The sequence below is a fragment of the Garra rufa genome, chromosome 11 (genome assembly GCF_049309525.1).
Source record: "Garra rufa chromosome 11, GarRuf1.0, whole genome shotgun sequence".
NCBI lineage: Eukaryota > Metazoa > Chordata > Actinopteri > Cypriniformes > Cyprinidae > Garra > Garra rufa.
In genome coordinates this window covers 14,732,103-14,753,375 of record NC_133371.1, presented here as the reverse complement: position 1 = coordinate 14,753,375, position 21,273 = coordinate 14,732,103, and the positions used below count along the sequence as shown (strand labels likewise).

At 36.7% G+C, this 21,273-nt stretch overlaps 1 protein-coding gene across 1 annotated transcript; it reads left to right on the top strand.

The window, feature by feature from the left end:
* The first annotated feature begins 16 nt into the window (after positions 1-16).
* Positions 17-18,961, top strand: emc8 (ER membrane protein complex subunit 8). Its single transcript, XM_073849985.1, has 5 exons — positions 17-609; positions 1,622-1,698; positions 1,781-1,850; positions 1,948-2,042; positions 17,615-18,961. The coding sequence occupies exons 1-5, from the start codon at positions 403-405 to the stop codon at positions 17,772-17,774; spliced, it is 609 nt and encodes a 202-aa protein (XP_073706086.1). The 5' UTR covers positions 17-402; the 3' UTR covers positions 17,775-18,961.
* The last annotated feature ends 2,312 nt before the right edge of the window (positions 18,962-21,273 follow it).

The window sequence follows — 21,273 nt, the reverse complement described above, 5'->3', positions numbered from 1 at the left end:
TATTGTTGTAATAAAAACTTTTTTAATATAACATTACACAGAATGTATATTGCTTGCAGATTATTATAATTCCGCTCTTTCGTCATTTTGGCTATGAATCTTTTTTTTGTGGAAGCGGTAACGTCTGATCCTGGATCAGCTCCCGGATGTCCGCACACAATATGATAAGGAGACAGGAAACATCAGCCGGTTCAGGGTCAGCTGTGTGTATGTCAGATCCAGAATGGAGGTGATAGTTGACGTGTAGTAATTGAGCGAATAACGTGTTTGAGGGACTTTAATCAGATGTCATAGTTTAGAGGCAGTATATGTACACTTTAGAACACCAGATTCATTCCCAAGTATCACGACATCTAGAGACTTCTTTGAGAAATAGAGGTTTTGATCACAAGATCTGTCAACATGTCTTTAAAACTGACCACTCAAGCGTACTGTAAGATGCTGCTACACGCTGCTAAATACCCTCACTGCGCCGTGAACGGGCTGCTGGTGGCCGAGAAACACAAAAAGAAGGACAGCCCAAGAGACTCAGTGTTGTGCGTGGATTGTGTACCTCTGTTCCATGGGGCTCTGGCGTTAGCCCCCATGCTGGAGGTGGCACTCACATTGGTAAGACGATTCTTTATTCATATAAGTTTAATTGTGGAGCTAGTTTCAGTGTTGCCACGTTCACAAAATAGGAAAGAACGAGGAAGTTTAATATTGAGTTTTACCTGGCTGGAGTGATTAATGTAGATAATTATCTGTAGTCGTTTATTTTCAGTGAATAGGTTAAACTGTATCACAGGTCGGTCTGAATAATTATTAATCCACAAAATATTAATATATGGTTCACTTAAAATAACGTCAAAAGTCAGTTTTATTTAGAAATGCTTATAGTAGTTGTTGGTTGGAGCTGTTCATTCATTATGTGTTATGATATTGAGTGTTATGAAACAAGCAATGCCACTTTACCCAATCAGAGGCCCTGGGGTTTTGACCATTGGGCACCCATAAATACATGCCATATATAGACCTATATATGCCTCATCATGTCATGCCTCAACACTATTTTACACACACACACACACACACACACACACACACACACACACACACACACACACACACACACACACACATACATACACAAGTACATTTTGCAGGAATACATTGAATGGAGAAAGCTACTTTTATGTATGTCAACTTCCAAACGTATATCTCAATGTTATCTTTTTCTCAACATTGTTGATGTTATGAAAAAAAAAATTCCAGGCGTGACTGGTAAACGTACAGTTTTTCTCATTCGCTTTAGTGCCGATTTGGGGTTAGATTTGTTCCATTATTGAAGTGTCTTGACCCAGGCCACAATGGTTGGTGATTCAACTTTCCGATCACTAGGTTGGACCCAATAGCTTGTCACAAGCAAATGTTGTGTTGAGGAACTGACAAAACTACCATGAGCTTACCGTAAAGTTTTACAGAGGGAATAGCATAGTTATGTCAGTCCATCAGCTAGTTCAGCATACACCACTGACCATTTTAGCAGGTCAAGAGGACTATCCCTGTAATCAGTATACTGTAAGTCAGATGAACCTAATACTTTGGTGCACTTATAGATCTAATGTCTTTCTTTCCTCAGATTGATACATGGTGCAAAGAGAACAAGTATGTCATTGCTGGCTATTATCAAGCAAATGAGCGTATAAAGGAAGCCAGGTAAAAATTTGGGCTTCTTCATGTGCTTTGCATGATATGTATCTGGTGGATATGAATTTTTGTCATCTTCCCAACTTTTCAGACCAAACCAGGTGGCTGAGAAGGTCGCTGCCAGAATCTCAGAAAACTTCAGTGAGGCTGCAATGATAATGGTAATTTACATATGAAGAGTATTTTAAATTAGCCATATCACAACCATGTATATAGCAAATAGCCACACAATAAAACTGCATTGTTTGTCACCATTAGTTGGACAACAGCAGATTCACAATGGAGTGTTTTGTGCCTGTTCTCTTCATCTACGATCACCAAGATAACAAGTGGAAGTGCAGAGAGCCAAGCACGTAAGTAGAGTTCATTTTGTAGCATTAAAAATTCACCCAAAAATGTATATTGTTATCAATTATTCAAGGGAACCTATTATGCCCCTTTTTACAAGATGTATTCTGGGTTGTCCTCAGAATGTGTATGTGAAGTTTTTAGCTTAAAATACACATATCATTTATTATAGCCGTACATATGGAAAGCCAAACACACTGAAAGTGGGATGAAACAGAGAGATGTTACCTGTCATCAGTACAGCTCAATGCACCGAGCCACGTGACCAACTCAACAGGGCAGAGAGGACATATTGGCTAGCACCACCGAACTGACAATGTGGCGCAAACTAATCTCACCAGTGCGGTGCTGATCAAATAAAATACTTTGATAGCGCACACTAGGGTTGTCACAATACCATAAACATTACTTACATTAACTATACCAACTGAAGTATCATGATACCAAGTAGTATCACGATACCATGCAGTATGCTGTTAATTTAAAATTCAGTTCTACAAAATGAATCAAAATTTCGTTATTAAAAAAATGTACATGAAAACAGAAAATATCTTCAAAATGTATTTCATTAATGTGAATTAATGACTGGCTATTGTTTTCCATGAAATCATGTAAACAAAACTCAACTTAGCACTGCACAGAAGCAGCATGAAGTGACATTTAGATGTGATATTTATACATTTAGACTGTATTTATAATTGCATATGAGATTAATGTTTTAGATCCAAAACTCTGACTATAGAAATGTCTTTGTTGGAAAAGAATGTAATATGATGGAAAACTTAAAACCGCCAACAAGTGGCAGCAATTTAAACAATTCTTTCAAAACGGCTGAGTCCTTCAGGCAAAATTCTGGATCCTGATGAAATGATTTGTGCAGACATAAACATATTTAGGTAGATTTTGAGGCACATCATCTTAAAAAATAAAAGTAATCCACTGCGTCCTCAGTGTCTCTGATTTTGGGAGAAAATAAAGACTCCGAACTCAGAATACCGGGATTTCTTACGAGACAAAGTTGGCGTTACAGCTGCTCGAGCTGCAGTCAAATTTTTTTCCAGCATTTCACAAAGTGACTATAGCTGCTGTCAGGTGTCACATAGAGAACTTGAAATACATGGAAATGTTTTGTTAAGCCAGGAAATTTCACAGTACCACAGACTGATAGGTGGGCGCAGTTGTGGCCTAATGGTTATAGAGTCGGAATTGTAACCCAAAGTTCATGGGTTTGAGTCTCTTAGTACCGATAGGAAATGTAGGTGGAGGGAGTGAATATGTGCCCTGTGGCATGAAGAATCTCTATCAGCGATGTCAAAAGTGACAAATATTTTAAAAGACACATTTAAAAATGGCTGAGGCCACAGAGCAAACTGCATTGAGAATTTTGTGTTATTTTTAATATTTTAAAATTACCAAAGTACTTGTTAGATTTGTTCCATTATTCTAAATTAGTAAATTATGTTCCACAAATAAATGTAAAGAGAGTTACAAAAATTAAGACAAATTCACAAATAAATAGAATGAGAAATATGTGTTAGAGTTTTACAAACGAGTTTAGCTATGGCCAATCATGTTTTGCCACACACTAGCAAATCTAGTGTGTGGCAAAACTTGCAAATCTAATTTTATTTAATAGTGAATTAAGTTCATGTATTTGAATTTCTTAACATGTATTTGTGGATCATAATCTATTTATTTTGAATAATGGAACAAATCTACATGTACTAAATATGTGTGCTACTTAGCTAGTTAATATTACCAGCCAGTCAAATTTCTTACCAATTAATTTATTAAAAACTAAAATGTGTGTGCTCTATAGTGTGTGGCAAAATGTGTACTATGTAGGCTACATATTAAGTGTCAGAATATAATATAAAAGTGTTTATCCACAGTTGTAAAGAGGAAAGACAATTTAAACAAAAAATAATAGGTAATATAAAAAAAGTGCAATCTAAAGGTTGTTAACATTGACACTGCCCTGCAAATTTTCACAAGCAAAAATCCAGTCATTCCAGTAGGAATCCAATGTGATTAGAAGTGTTACGTAAGGGCGATAAAGTTTCCCATAAATATTCTGTTTATGTTCAGGTTAGTCACATGAATTCACTGCGCTGACCAACAAAAAGCTGGTTGGTTTGAAGTGGTTTCTCTGTGAATAATGTATCTCTTTTACATGCATATATATTTCTTTTGCATGCAAAGTTTCACTGACATTTTGCTAATGTGACTAAACCTTAATTGTAACTGTCAGGTCAAGTTTGTTGTTCTATAGGAATAGGTACACACAATCAGTCTTCTTAAATATTTTACTATCATTTTCCTGTAGGGCCTAAATGCATTAGGCTCCTTATTAAGATCCATTTACTTTTACGGTTTTAAAAATATTATTTCATGTCTAAATTATGATGCATAGAAATTTATATTTTAATAAAAATTACTTGATTTATTCATTTCTGTTTCACTCCACATGTTTTTTTTTTTGTCTTTTTGTTTTTTTAGTTACCACCTAATTTTTAACATAAGGGCATGCTTGGCGATTTGTGACTTGAATGTTTGAGACTTCCAGTATCATCTGCTTCCAGTTACTTTCAGCTGTTTAAAACAGCTTGTAATGCTGCTTGATATCGCAAATGCAAACTGGTATTTTCTAGGTATTGGATTGTGTCCTTTTCTCAATGCAGTTTGCTCTGCGGCCTTAGCCATTTTTAAATGTGTCTCTTGTCTTATAAACTGAAAAATTGACTAGCACAAACACTTTCAGTATGCATCCCTTTTATTTTTCTTCATGCAACTGTTGACAGCTAGCTATAGACCAGTCCATCAAGAAGATCTGTGTTAGACCAAACAAGTCTTGCGCTAAACAGAAAATCTTGTTCTATTTGGCGTGAGATATTGTTTGTTAGCATGAAAGCCTGAAGGTGTGTGTCTCACACCAAATTGGTTGAGAGCTGGTAGCCCCAAATCCTCACACTTAATATCTCCCTCTTCCTCCCTCTTTTCTCTTTCTCTCTCTATAATAACTGCATCACAATAATCAAGTCTAAATGTCATGAATGCATGACCTAGCTTTTCTGCATCAGAAATAGATGTCGTCTAGTCGCTGTCTAATCTAAGATAATGCTCTCTTGCAGTGGTTCTCAACTCCTGATACTTATACTTATCACCTGATTCAGATCATCAGCTCATTAGGAGAAAGATCCTTGAAGTGAACTGAGTGTGTCTAGATTCAGAAACATACAAAATGTGCAGAGCAGTGGCCCCCGAGGACTGGAGTTGAGAACCACTGCTCTATTGCAACATTCACATAGTTGAAAATAAACCGCTATTTTCCTAACATTAGGATCCTTTGGAACGTAATTTTATTTACGTCCAGTAATCGTTACAGTAATTCTTCTCCCTTGCTAAAAGCTTAAGTGGATAGGGTCAAAGAGGCAATGGTGAAGAACTAGGTGTTGAACGATATCTGTGTAGGCAGACTTGTGCTGATGTATTCTATTCCAGTCAAGTCATATTTATATGTGTAGTGCTTTTTACAGATTGTGTCAAAGCTTCACAGTTATAAACAGGAAAAATAGCTGAATCAATTATGGAAACTCAACAGAATATTTTTCACATTTCTGATAGATTCAGATTTTGCTGTAAAATAGCTCTAAAAGACTACAGTGTTATTGTTCAGATCAAGTCAGTTTAGTGTTGCAACTGAATTTCATCAAATTTTGAAGCAAGTTCAGTTCAGCTATAAGCAATTCTACAAAAGGCAGTCTTTTTTCAGCTTTAAGTCTTTTCAGTTCAGTGATGATTCATTTCAGCTCTGTAACAGAAGACAATAATTCAGCTAGATTCAGTTCAAATGTTTGTTCTCATCCAATGATGTCAGTGTGGTCATATCAATAAATTTTCCTAAAGGTATGTGACTTTCAGTCCCCAACTAATCAAGCCAGAAGGCAACAATAGCAGGGAAAATCTCAAATCTTGACCTTTTAAAAGGGAAAATAAGAGAGATGGAAAGACAGATTCAAACCACTTAATTTACGTAATAGTCATTTTATATTTACAACAATAACTTAAATGGATAGTTCACCCAAATATTAAAATGTGATGTTTATCTGCTTACCCCTAGGGCATCCAAGATGTAGGTGACTTTGTTTCTTCAGTAGAACACAAAGATTTTTAACTCAAACCGTTGCAGTCTGTCATTCAAATAATAAGTAATTGCAGTAATTGGGCACCAAATATTTGAGAGTAAAAAAAAACATACACACAAAAACCAAATTAAACCCTGCGGCTCGTGACGATACATTGAGGTGTTGAGGCACAAAACGATCGGTCTGTGCAAGAAACAGTATTTATATCATTATTTACCTCTGATCCACCGCAACCTTCAACTGCCTTGAGCGTGTTTGATATCAAGTGTGATGCGTCAATGTGATCTGCGTGATCTGCACGCACGGAAGCGATCTGTCGTGTGTATACATCACTCATTGTTTAAACAGTGCATAGCGGCTACTCAAAATGGTAATTACGTATCCTGCTTATCCTAATTCTGGCAACTTACTAAAAACAAAAAAATTACGTTTCCTTGTGGGAACTCATTCGGGAGTGTTGACTTTTCACCAACTACATTGCCGGAGCATGTTGACCTGTCACGCGCCGGGATGCAGTTTTTTCCAGGGGTTTCAGTACAGCGTAATCGATACTGCGTCACCAGGCAGGCGTGGCCTATTTGAGAATTTGCATAGGTCACCGATCATGCACAGTTAGGGAAAAGCCATTTGCTTCAGATACCTCCACGATCACAGGGGTTTCGTGCCCTTCATATTTATATTTATATACAGTGTCATGAAATATCTGTCCACGGTCGCAGGGGTTTCGTGCACTTCATATTCATATACAGTATCATGAAATACCTGTCCACAATCACAGGGGTTTCGTGCACTTCATATTCATATACAGTATCATGAAATACCTGTCCACGTTCGCAGGGGTTTCGTGCACTTCATATTCATATACAGTATCATGAAATACCTGTCCACGTTCACAGGGGTTTCGTGCACTTCATATTCATATACAGTATCATGAAATACCTGTCCACGTTCGCAGGGGTTTCGTGCCCTTCATATTTATATTCATATACAGTATCATGAAATACCTGTCCACGTTTGCAGGGGTTTCGTGCACTTCATATTCATATACAGTATCATGAAATACCTGTCCACGTTCGCAGGGGTTTCGTGCACTTCATATTTATATTCATATACAGTATCATGAAATACCTGTCCACGTTTGCAGGGGTTTCGTGCACTTCATATTCATATACAGTATCATGAAATACCTGTCCACGTTCGCAGGGGTTTCGTGCCCTTCATATTTATATTCATATACAGTATCATGAAATACCTGTCCACGTTTGCAGGGGTTTCGTGCACTTCATATTCATAAACAGTATCATGAAATACCTGTCCACGTTCGCAGGGGTTTCGTGCACTTCATATTTATATTCATATACAGTATTATGAAATACCTGTCCACGTTCGCTGGGGTTTCGTGCACTTCATATTTATATTCATATACAGTATTATGAAATACCTGTCCACGTTCGCAGGGGTTTCGTGCACTTCATATTTATATTTATATACAGTGTCTTGAAATACCTGTCCACGATCGCAGGGGTTTCGTGCACTTCATATTTATATTCATATATAGTGTCTTGAAATACCTGTCCACGGTCGCAGGGGTTTCGTGCCCTTCATATTTATATTCATATACAGTATCATGAAATACCTGGCCACGATCGCAGGGGTTTCGTGCCCTTCATATTTATATTCATATACAGTATCATGAAATACCTGTCCACGTTCGCAGGGGTTTCGTGCACTTCATATTTATATTCATATACAGTATCATGAAATACCTGTCCACAGTCGCAGGGGTTTTGTGCCAGATACACTTAATATTTATATTCATATATAGTATCATGAAATACCTGTCCACGTTCGCAGGGGTTTCGTGCCCTTCATATTTATATTCATATACAGTATCATGAAATACCTGTCCACGTTCGCAGGGGTTTCGTGCCCTTCATATTTATATTCATATACAGTATCATGAAATACCTGTCCACGTTCGCAGGGGTTTCGTGCACTTCATATTTATATTCATATACAATATCATGAAATACCTGTCCACGTTCGCAGGGGTTTCGTGCCCTTCATATTTATATTCATATACAATATCATGAAATACCTGTCCACGATCGCAGGGGTTTTGTGCACTTCATATTTATATTCATATACAGTATCATGAAATACCTGTCCACAGTCGCAGGGGTTTCGTGCCAGATACACTTAATATTTATATTCATATATAGTATCATGAAATACCTGTCCACGTTCGCAGGGGTTTCGTGCCCTTCATATTTATATTCATATACAGTATCATGAAATACCTGTCCACGTTCGTAGGGGTTTCGTGCCCTTCATATTTATATTCATATACAGTATCATGAAATACCTGTCCACGTTCGCAGGGGTTTCGTGCACTTCATATTTATATTCATATACAATATCATGAAATACCTGTCCACGTTCGCAGGGGTTTCGTGCCCTTCATATTTATATTCATATACAGTATCATGAAATACCTGTCCACGTTCGCAGGGGTTTCGTGCACTTCATATTTATATTCATATACAATATCATGAAATACCTGTCCACGTTCGCAGGGGTTTCGTGCCCTTCATATTTATATTCATATACAGTATCATGAAATACCTGTCCACGTTCGCAGGGGTTTCGTGCACTTCATATTTATATTCATATACAGTGTCATGAAATACCTGTCCACGTTCGCAGGGGTTTCGTGCCCTTCATATTTATATTCATATACAGTATCATGAAATACCTGTCCACGTTCGCAGGGGTTTCGTGCACTTCATATTCATATACAGTATCATGAAATACCTGTCCACGTTCGCAGGGGTTTCGTGCACTTCATATTCATATACAGTATCATGAAATACCTGTCCACGTTCGCAGGGGTTTCGTGCACTTCATATTTATATTCATATACAGTATCATGAAATACCTGTCCACGTTCGCAGGGGTTTCGTGCACTTCATATTTATATTCATATACAGTATCATGAAATACCTGTCCACGTTCGCAGGGGTTTCGTGCACTTCATATTTATATTCATATACAGTATCATGAAATACCTGTCCACGTTCGCAGGGGTTTCGTGCACTTCATATTTATATTCATATACAGTATCATGAAATACCTGTCCACGTTCGCAGGGGTTTCGTGCACTTCATATTTATATTCATATACAGTATCATGAAATACCTGTCCACGTTCGCAGGGGTTTCGTGCACTTCATATTTATATTCATATACAGTATCATGAAATATCTGTCCACGTTCGCAGGGGTTTCGTGCACTTCATATTCATATACAGTATCATGAAATACCTGTCCACGTTCGCAGGGGTTTCGTGCACTTCATATTTATATTCATATACAGTATCATGAAATACCTGTCCACGTTCGCAGGGGTTTCGTGCACTTCATATTTATATTCATATACAGTATCATGAAATACCTGTCCACGTTCGCAGGGGTTTCGTGCACTTCATATTTATATTCATATACAGTATCATGAAATACCTGTCCACGTTCGCAGGGGTTTCGTGCACTTCATATTTATATTCATATACAGTATCATGAAATACCTGTCCACGTTCGCAGGGGTTTCGTGCACTTCATATTTATATTCATATACAGTATCATGAAATACCTGTCCACGTTCGCAGGGGTTTCGTGCACTTCATATTTATATTCATATACAATATCATGAAATACCTGTCCACGTTCGCAGGGGTTTCGTGCCCTTCATGTTTATATTCATATACAGTATCAAGAAATACCTGTCCACGTTCGCAGGGGTTTCGTGCACTTCATATTTATATTCATATACAGTGTCATGAAATACCTGTCCACGTTCGCAGGGGTTTCGTGCCCTTAATATTTATATTCATATACAGTATCATGAAATACCTGTCCACGTTCGCAGGGGTTTCGTGCACTTCATATTCATATACAGTATCATGAAATACCTGTCCACGTTCGCAGGGGTTTCGTGCACTTCATATTTATATTCATATACAGTGTCATGAAATACCTGTCCACGTTCGCAGGGGTTTCGTGCCCTTAATATTTATATTCATATACAGTATCATGAAATACCTGTCCACGTTCGCAGGGGTTTCGTGCACTTCATATTTATATTCATATACAGTATCATGAAATATCTGTCCACGTTCGCAGGGGTTTCGTGCACTTCATATTTATATTCATATACAGTATCATGAAATACCTGTCCACGTTCGCAGGGGTTTCGTGCCCTTCATATTTATATTCATATACAGTATCATGAAATACCTGTCCACGTTCGCAGGGGTTTCGTGCCCTTCATATTTATATTCATATACAGTATCATGAAATACCTGTCCACGTTCGCAGGGGTTTCGTGCCCTTCATATTTATATTCATATACAGTATCATGAAATACCTGTCCACGTTCGCAGGGGTTTCGTGCCCTTCATATTTATATTCATATACAGTATCATGAAATATCTGTCCACGTTCGCAGGGGTTTCGTGCACTTCATATTTATATTCATATACAGTATCATGAAATACCTGTCCACGTTCGCAGGGGTTTCGTGCCCTTCATATTTATATTCATATACAGTATCATGAAATACCTGTCCACGTTCGCAGGGGTTTCGTGCCCTTCATATTTATATTCATATACAGTATCATGAAATACCTGTCCACGTTCGCAGGGGTTTCGTGCCCTTCATATTTATATTCATATACAGTATCATGAAATACCTGTCCACGTTCGCAGGGGTTTCGTGCACTTCATATTTATATTTATATACAGTGTCTTGAAATACCTGTCCACGATCGCAGGGGTTTTGTGCACTTCATATTTATATACAGTATCATGAAATACCTGTCCACGATCGCAGGGGTTTCGTGCACTTCATATTTATATTTATATACAGTGTCTTGAAATACCTGTCCACGATCGCAGGGGTTTCGTGCCCTTCATATTTATATTTATATACAGTGTCTTGAAATACCTGTCCACGATCGCAGGGGTTTCGTGCACTTCATATTTATATACAGTATCATGAAATACCTGTCCACGTTCGCAGGGGTTTCGTGCACTTCATATTTATATTCATATACAATATCATGAAATACCTGTCCATGTTCGCAGGGGTTTCGTGCCCTTCATATTTATATTCATATACAGTATCATGAAATACCTGTCCACGTTCGCAGGGGTTTCGTGCACTTCATATTTATATTCATATACAATATCATGAAATACCTGTCCACGTTCGCAGGGGTTTCGTGCCCTTCATATTTATATTCATATACAGTATCATGAAATACCTGTCCACGTTCGCAGGGGTTTCGTGCCCTTCATATTTATATTCATATACAGTATCATGAAATACCTGTCCACGTTCGCAGGGGTTTCGTGCCCTTCATATTTATATTCATATACAGTATCATGAAATATCTGTCCACGTTCGCAGGGGTTTCGTGCACTTCATATTTATATTCATATACAGTATCATGAAATACCTGTCCACGTTCGCAGGGGTTTCGTGCCCTTCATATTTATATTCATATACAGTATCATGAAATACCTGTCCACGTTCGCAGGGGTTTCGTGCCCTTCATATTTATATTCATATACAGTATCATGAAATACCTGTCCACGTTCGCAGGGGTTTCGTGCCCTTCATATTTATATTCATATACAGTATCATGAAATACCTGTCCACGTTCGCAGGGGTTTCGTGCACTTCATATTTATATTTATATACAGTGTCTTGAAATACCTGTCCACGATCGCAGGGGTTTTGTGCACTTCATATTTATATACAGTATCATGAAATACCTGTCCACGATCGCAGGGGTTTCGTGCACTTCATATTTATATTTATATACAGTGTCTTGAAATACCTGTCCACGATCGCAGGGGTTTCGTGCCCTTCATATTTATATTTATATACAGTGTCTTGAAATACCTGTCCACGATCGCAGGGGTTTCGTGCACTTCATATTTATATACAGTATCATGAAATACCTGTCCACGTTCGCAGGGGTTTCGTGCACTTCATATTTATATTCATATACAATATCATGAAATACCTGTCCATGTTCGCAGGGGTTTCGTGCCCTTCATATTTATATTCATATACAGTATCATGAAATACCTGTCCACGTTCGCAGGGGTTTCGTGCACTTCATATTTATATTCATATACAATATCATGAAATACCTGTCCACGTTCGCAGGGGTTTCGTGCCCTTCATATTTATATTCATATACAGTATCATGAAATACCTGTCCACGTTCGCAGGGGTTTCGTGCACTTCATATTTATATTCATATACAGTGTCATGAAATACCTGTCCACGTTCGCAGGGGTTTCGTGCCCTTCATATTTATATTCATATACAGTATCATGAAATACCTGTCCACGTTCGCAGGGGTTTCGTGCACTTCATATTTATATTCATATACAGTGTCATGAAATACCTGTCCACGTTCGCAGGGGTTTCGTGCCCTTCATATTTATATTCATATACAGTATCATGAAATACCTGTCCACGTTCGCAGGGGTTTCGTGCACTTCATATTCATATACAGTATCATGAAATACCTGTCCACGTTCGCAGGGGTTTCGTGCACTTCATATTTATATTCATATACAGTATCATGAAATACCTGTCCACGTTCGCAGGGGTTTCGTGCACTTCATATTTATATTCATATACAGTATCATGAAATACCTGTCCACATTCGCAGGGGTTTCGTGCCCTTCATATTTATATTCATATACAGTATCATGAAATACCTGTCCACGTTCGAAGGGGTTTCGTGCCCTTCATATTTATATTCATATACAGTATCATGAAATACCTGTCCACGTTCGCAGGGGTTTCGTGCCCTTCATATTTATATTTATATACAGTGTCTTGAAATACCTGTCCACGATCGCAGGGGTTTCGTGCACTTCATATTTATATACAGTATCATGAAATACCTGTCCACGATCGCAGGGGTTTCGTGCACTTCATATTTATATACAGTATCATGAAATACCTGTCCACGATCGCAGGGGTTTCGTGCACTTCATATTTATATACAGTATCATGAAATACCTGTCCACGATCGCAGGGGTTTCGTGCCAGATACACTTAATATTTATATTCATATATAGTGTCTTGAAATACCTGGCCACGATCGCAGGGGTTTCGTGCCAAATACACTTCATATTTATATTCATATACAGTGTCTTGAAATACCTGTCCACGGTCGCAGGGGTTTCGTGCCCTTCATATTTATATTCATATACAGTATCATGAAATACCTGGCTACGATCGCAGGGGTTTCGTGCCAGATACACTTAATATTTATATTCATATATAGTGTCTTGAAATACCTGGCCACGATTGCAGGGGTTTCGTGCCAGGTACACTTCATAATTATATTCATATACAGTATCTTGAAATACCTGTCCACGATCGCAGGGGTTTTGTGCACTTCATATTTATATTCATATACAGTATCATGAAATACCTGTCCACAGTCGCAGGGGTTTCGTGCCAGATACACTTAATATTTATATTTATATTCATATACAGTATCTTGAAATACCTGTCCACGATCGCAGGGGTTTCGTACCCTTCATATTTATATTCATATACAGTGTCTTGAAATACCTGTCCACGATACGATTGTAAACCATGATTAATTTTCGTAAATAGACGCTACACTTTTTACATTTCTATAACGGCTGTTTATTTGTTTTCGAAAATCGTTTAAATGTAAGATTTTAAAACATAAAAATAACCTGTATGACTGTTTTGTCCTTCATTATCCATCAGTGCTGATCCTAGGTTTTGAAATGCCCGCGCAAAAAAACTGACTTACTGCGCATGATCGGTGACCTCTCTTAATATTTATTTTTTTTTTTTTAGAAAGGGGCGTTTTCCTAACGCCCCCAGAAACGCCCATTTTACGTCGTGGTAATGAAACCCCTGGAATTTAGTGAGTGCCGTCACGCGCCAGCTATTGTGAACGCGCTCAATAAAGTTGAATGTCTTTTTTTTTTTTTTTACTCTTAAGGATTTGGTGCCCATTGACTGCCATTATATGACTGACAGATTGCAATGGTTTGAGTTAAAAATCTTCGTTTGTGTTCTACTGAAGAAACAAAGTCGCCCACATCTTGGATGCCCTAGGGATAAGCAGATTAACATCAACTATTCCTTTAAAACATTTTTATTTGTTCATTTCTAACAACGCTGGTTAAAGGGATTCTCCACACAGAAATGAAAAGGTAACATTTAATATCATTTTATTTCTTCAGATGAACACGCGTGCACACACACACACACACACACAAAAGATAAAAAAAAAAAGGAATCCATCTCTGTGAATGCAATTCAAGTGGGTGCCCCAGTGTTGATGCTTCATTACTGACATACTGTATATGAACTCATAAAATAATTATTGTATTGGTCCAAATATAAGACGACCCTGATTATAAGATGATTCAAGATGTACCTACCAAACCAAATTGTGTTTTATAAAGAAAAAAAACAATTCCTAAATAATTTTCATGTTGCATATTTTTCCTATTTTTAATTTTTGTTTTGAAGGTATGGTAAATTACCCTGGAAATCCAGAGGTCTCGCGAGAGCACAATTTGAATTGTCTCTGCAAGACACTCTGGTATCGAGCAATGATGCATGTTCCTGCAATACGTAAGCAATTCTGGGAACCAATCAAATCGGTGTATCTGATGTAGGCGGGCCAGAGGCGAGCTAAGCTGATGATGACAGCACTGCGACGTCCGGAATCATTAGTAAACATTGAAAGAGATCTACAGATGAAAAACAGTTGTTTGAAACTAGGGATGCTCATTTCGGTTAATTTTCCTGACCGACAACCGTTGCTCGTTATCCGAACATTAACCGTTAACTGATAAAATTAGAATAATAAATTAGTTTAAAATAAAAATACTGCACGAGTATCTGTGATGATACATTAAAAATACAAGCAAATGTTTTACTTTAACGTGCAAACAGCAGCATACAGAGCAACAACAAAAACTGTATTGACATATACTTAAATTATCACGCATCAGCAGCGGTTCTGAGAACAGAGAAAATCTGAATTAAAAAAAGAATAATATAAATAGGCCTACACTAAATATGTATAAATTAAATAACTACCTAATTAAGATGACAAAACACACTGAATCCTTTTATGCGCTTTGAAGAACTGTACCGGTCTTATTCCTCTCGTCGGACATTAAAATATATAGCAGGTCAGCCAATACCTCAGTGTGCCTAGTTTTTAACATGTCCACATGCTGTACGGATATCCAGGACCTGTTAACTCTTAGACCCGCGAAAAAAACACCATCACAAAAATCCTTTCAATTTGCGGTTCGGGACTTCCATCCACTGTCATATGCGTGTGGAGAAGCGCGTGTTTTACAGCGTTCAGCAATAGCCAATCACAGACATGTATGTTGATTTGATTATCACTGTGGCCAATCAGAGGAGGCTATGTTACAATCCACTCACCAACCAAAGTGCCGGTTTCAGTTTTGCTGATTTCTACACTTTCGCGAACTCTCTTATTAAAACAAAGAAAGTGTTGGCATTATATTAAATAAGAGATTAATTGTGCAGTGTAAAGGTTATTTTATTACTTTTTAATAACTTGAGATTGCGATGAACTACTCTAGGATGAGTGATAGCTTTCCAGTGATTGTAACGGGAGCGCCTATTGCGCACTTTCTAGACTATAATTCATTCAGAATTTGAATACATTCACTCACGGATTCACTCTCTGATAACCCAATAACGCCACTTGCCATTGAGTTGCATATACTACATCTGTTTACTAAGTAAAGGTGAAGCGAAATATGTCTGTACAGCCACACTGCACGTGTCGACACGCGCACGTGAGTAAACAGATAACTTACAAATAGCATTATTTCTTTCACCATGCAGCAAACGTAAAAAAAAAAAAGAATAGAAAAAAAAACCCTTTTAAACCGTTTAACTGATAGTAATAATTGGTTAAAATTCTTACTGTTGGTTAACGGTTAAACGTTTAATATGAGCATCCCTATTTGAAACGGCTTTGGCCACTACAATGACCGAGTTAGACTTGGCTTTTCATTTAAAAGAGGAACAGAAAATCGCACTTGAATCGTTCCTTTGCAAGAAGGACGTTTTTGCTGTTTTGCCGACTGGATACGGCAAGAGTTTCATTTATCAGTTAGCTCCGCTGGTAGTTAAGTATATGGGGCGACCACGAAGAGGAACAGATCAGAAGCGGGCAATGCCAGATAGCATTCAGCAGTCTCGAGTCCTGGCTGTTAAAAAAGAAGTGGCGATAAATGTTATCGAACAAGGTCTACCGGGACAACCTGATCGGGATTGTGGTGGATGAGGTCTATCTCATTTACAAATGGTAAAAGTCACTTGGTAAACTTATTGTAACGAAAAACTGAACTATTCAATAGTAATGCAGTAGCTTAACTGGAACAGGACGATATGTCTCGCTGCTGAATGAAACGCTAGTGTCCATTCACATATTAGTTGATATAATGCATAGTTTGATCGGACCTAATTGTTTTATGAGGTTGATTCGGCTGTCGTAATTAATAGTTATTAATCTTGTCACATTGTTTATGTTATAACATTGAAATCCACTCTTATATGTTCACCGTCGCTCTGGATACGTCACACCATGTATTGTTGTGATTGGTCGTGGCGTTATCCAATTGCGTGCAGTGAGAATTTCAAATGCACGCTTGGTGCCGCCCCTCGAGTTAGGTCCTTTTCATTGCTCAATGCCAGACCCTTAATCTTAATAGATTAGGGTCTGGATTTTTCCAGGCTAATGGTAAATACTATTAAAATGAACTAACAATCACATTTAAATCCTTTTTGGTATGCCATTAAAAATAACAGGTAGCCCATCTGAATTATATAACAATTAGGCTATCCATCTCATAGTAGCCTACCAAAATTTCATAAACGGTAGAAGTGAAATCTTACTGTAGTCTTCAAATCTGGGTTCTGTCTTATGTTTTAAAATCACTTACACAAGAAGTTTGGTTCCATCAGGCGAACAAGACAGTCTCGACTCGTGCTGCTGTAAACTTTTTTTTCTTCTTCTTTTCTTTTTTTTTCACTTGCAACATTACAGCACACACACACATTACATTACATATTTCTTGGCACACTCGTTTTACGTGTATTTGACCTATTGTTGTGGGTGTTTTATTGACATGTCAAAGTCTAGACCTTGAATATAAGATGACCAAGTTTTTTCAAATGTCTTATATTCGGGCCAATACGGTACGTAACAATGGAGGTGTAATGTCATTGTCACATAATGAGACTGGGAAAAAAGCTAAAAACTAAAGTTCAATGCTTTGTCTAATTTTCTTTAAATTGCAGTGACTGCTTTGAGGATTGGATAGAGGCACAGAAGATCACAGCGGCTCTTCTCGAAAGCAAATCATACGAGAGTCTTGTAGACTTTGACAACCATCTGGATGACTTACGAAATGACTGGACCAACCCTGAGATCAATAAATCTGTCTTACATTTATGCTGAAGCTATCCAGAGATTCTGTCCACCTAACCAAACCATCAGTGCTTAAATGGGATGCATATCTGACCTGTTTTCAGTACTGTTAGTGACATGCTCTCTCTCACTAAAAAGAAAGATTTCCGAAAGAGTAAGTGGAGCAAGTGCTGCATCCTCATGTTTGAAAACACTGAGGTGACTCCAGGAGTCCGATGTCATATAGATTTTATACCTGTTTTCATGTTATAGTTTGTATAAGACTCGTGTACAATTTTGGATGCTATCAAACTAGTCTTATTTAATTTAACTAATTGATTAATATGGTCATTTCCCGCCTTGTTTGGAAAGAATCTTTAGTTTAAATTACAGGTATGGTTATTTACTTTTTTTAACTACTTAAATTGCTCAAATGAAAATGTTTTACTTAAGTGTAGAAATGAATATATTGATTTATAAGATAAGAGAATGCTTTTATGTTTGCAGCAGACCAATAATTTGTTAATGGTGGAAGAATAAGTATTTTTGGCTCAGATTTTTCAGTAAACAAAGGAATAGACCTTAGGTATGAGGTCTTTATGATTGTAAAGTTTTGTAAAAATGAATAAAAAAACATGTTTGCTTTTCCAAATGACTTTAAACTAATTTCTAAGAGTTCAGCTGTCTGTAGTGCAGTAGCGTAATATAACTAAAACACTCCCTCCTTTAGGGAAACAGCATAAGCATTGACCCCAAAAGTATTTGGACAGACATGTAATGCTTAAAAATGCTTTTATGTCGTTGCATTGCAAATTTTTTTTGATTTTATGATTGAAAATAAAAGCAAAACATAATTTTACACTTTGTGTTTGAGGAAGATTAACTGTTTGACGATTAACGTTACCAGCTACCTGCATTAACATAAGCAGAGCTGAGTAGTAGCTAATTGATTACATGTTATCTGGATTATGTAATCAGATTTTAAAAAATTAAGTACTTGCATTATATCGAATATCATAATCATATAGCTGTAAAACACGTTCTTTATCACATCCAGTGACTTTCACTTACTGTTGATTTTCGAAATCTGGACAAAAATATTTAAAATCTGAAACCTACTTGAAGTACCCCTGAAATTTTAAATTAATATTTTAATAATTTAACATCGTTTGCATGTTAACAGTTCAATGATGGTAATATGACATTAAGGTAAATAAAATATTTCATCTTTTTTAGTGCTCAAGTGTCTTATTTTGTTTTTATTATTATCTTCATCATCATTATTATTATTTTAACATTGTTATGATTGTTAATTATTAGCTTTTCATCAACTCACAAACCCTCTGCAGTTCCTTCACAACCCCCAGTTTCGGAAACCATGATGTAATGTGATGTTAAATGTTGGAATGTATTTTCTTTCTGTTTATATTCAAATAATGAAATCTATGTGATAAACGAGTTGGGTCAAAAAGTATCTAAAAGTAATCAAAAACTACTCAGATTATATAAATTATATAGCAGATTGTTATTAACTAATTTTCATAATGCAATTTGTACTAAGCCATGGACTATAATTTCTACGAAATCTGCCCTTGATACATCCTTAAGGTAGTTTCACAAGGTTATTTAGAAATGAAATAACAATAACAAATATAACCAAATATAAAGGAATGAAGAATTTGCTTTTATTTATCATTTGCATTTTATTCAATCTGGGAAAATAGAATAGGAAAACAATCATGAAATCTTTTAAAACTTACTGATGCATTAAAGGCCAAGTTGGGTCAATATTGAACATGCAAAAATGCTACAAAAGATGAAAATCTGTTAGTAGTTTGCAGGTGTTCAGTTTGATGAGAAAAAGGTTTAAATGTATCAGATTTTAATTACAGAATTGAAGTTGTAGTCATGGTTGTACTTCAGTGGATGCAGTACTTTGCAGCATACTAAATGCAACATACAAATGATCAAGTACCATTAAATGGACCACAAATGTATCCTCAATTTAACAGAGCTTCTCACGCTACATGTTCTGTATAAACCTTAAACAAGAAAAGGCATAATTGGATGGTAGTTTGCTGAGACTATTGTCACAGTATGTGTAGTTGAATGGTTGAGCTCCAGAAAATCAGTGGCCTAATAAACATTTTGCTACGTACGCTGTTTTTCTCTGTCATCTGTTCTTTGGCTATGTACCTTGCTGGAACAATCTTAATCACTGACACAAACTGATGATGTTTTTTTATGCACAAACATTCATTCAAAATTATTTTTAAGTGGTTCATTCATGTTCTTAATGGCGTTTTAATTACCGGCACTTCTGACTTCTTGAAAAATAAAACTTCCTTAAACTTGGTTGGATCTGTGTACAACAAACTCATCCAAAAAGGAAACATTTTCCATCAAATGTCTCCTAATGTGTAAATATTTGTATGAACAGGAAAAAAACGGAGACATAAGTGGAACAAATTTCAAGGATATTTGACAAACAGAATTGGAAAAATGAGTCCCTGAACAGAGTGGATATCAGTATCAAAAGTAGCAGTCAGTAAGTACTTCAATAAGTACTTAACTCTTTTACCAAGGCATATGTGGTTTATAATTAATCGAACAAGCTTAAAAAACATTGTTTAACAATTTCTAATAAAGATGCGTAAAGCTTATTTGGATTTTACTAAATTAAATATCCTGAAAATAGTTTTCTTACTTTTTTTTTCATTAATCAACATCAAAGAACCATGTTCAAACAAGAAAATGCGCTGATGAATTAATGAAATTGTCACTGTGAAATATCAGGGGTACCTAAAGTAAATATTTGAGGTCAGAGGGCTAATTAAAAAAAAAGTTTGGGAATCCCTGCATCACATGAACAAACATTATTAAACATAAAAAGCATTGACATTACACAGTTAATATCTTTTTTCTCCCCAGTCAATTTAAAAATGACTGAAGGACATGATGAAGAAATATGATGGTTTACAGCTATAAATAGGCAGTGTTTAGTAACTTGCATAAAAATTAATTTCATTGATGGCCTAATTGATTAATTTTGTCCCCAAATTCAGAAGCATGGATTGCAAATTTATTTACATGTATAACACATAGGGAGTTTTCCCCAGTGGTGCGAATGAGGGTTTATGCCGCCCATACAAGTCTGCCTAGAATAGCCTAGTAGGTGTTTGTATGCTCTGCCCTAAACTTAAAGTAACTATGATTTATAACTTAAAGGTCATGATTTATGTACTCACTAAAATGCTGGCATATTAATATTAGTTTGAGGCTCCTCTTGTCAATCATCTTGGATTGAACAGCATCCAAAATGTTTTTTTTTGTTGTTGTTGTTGCTAGAAGAGGAGTACAGTAAGAAGTGTCTGCTTCCCACAGTGGCGTGGTAGTAAATGAGTATGATTACTTAAAGTGTGAAGGAGTTGTGCTTTATCAACCCTTTCATCAATTCACACATCACTGTGTGATGCAATAAAAAACTGAAACAGAAGATGCTACCCTCTCATCCCCTACATTTTTTCAACATAACAATGAAGATTCTCCC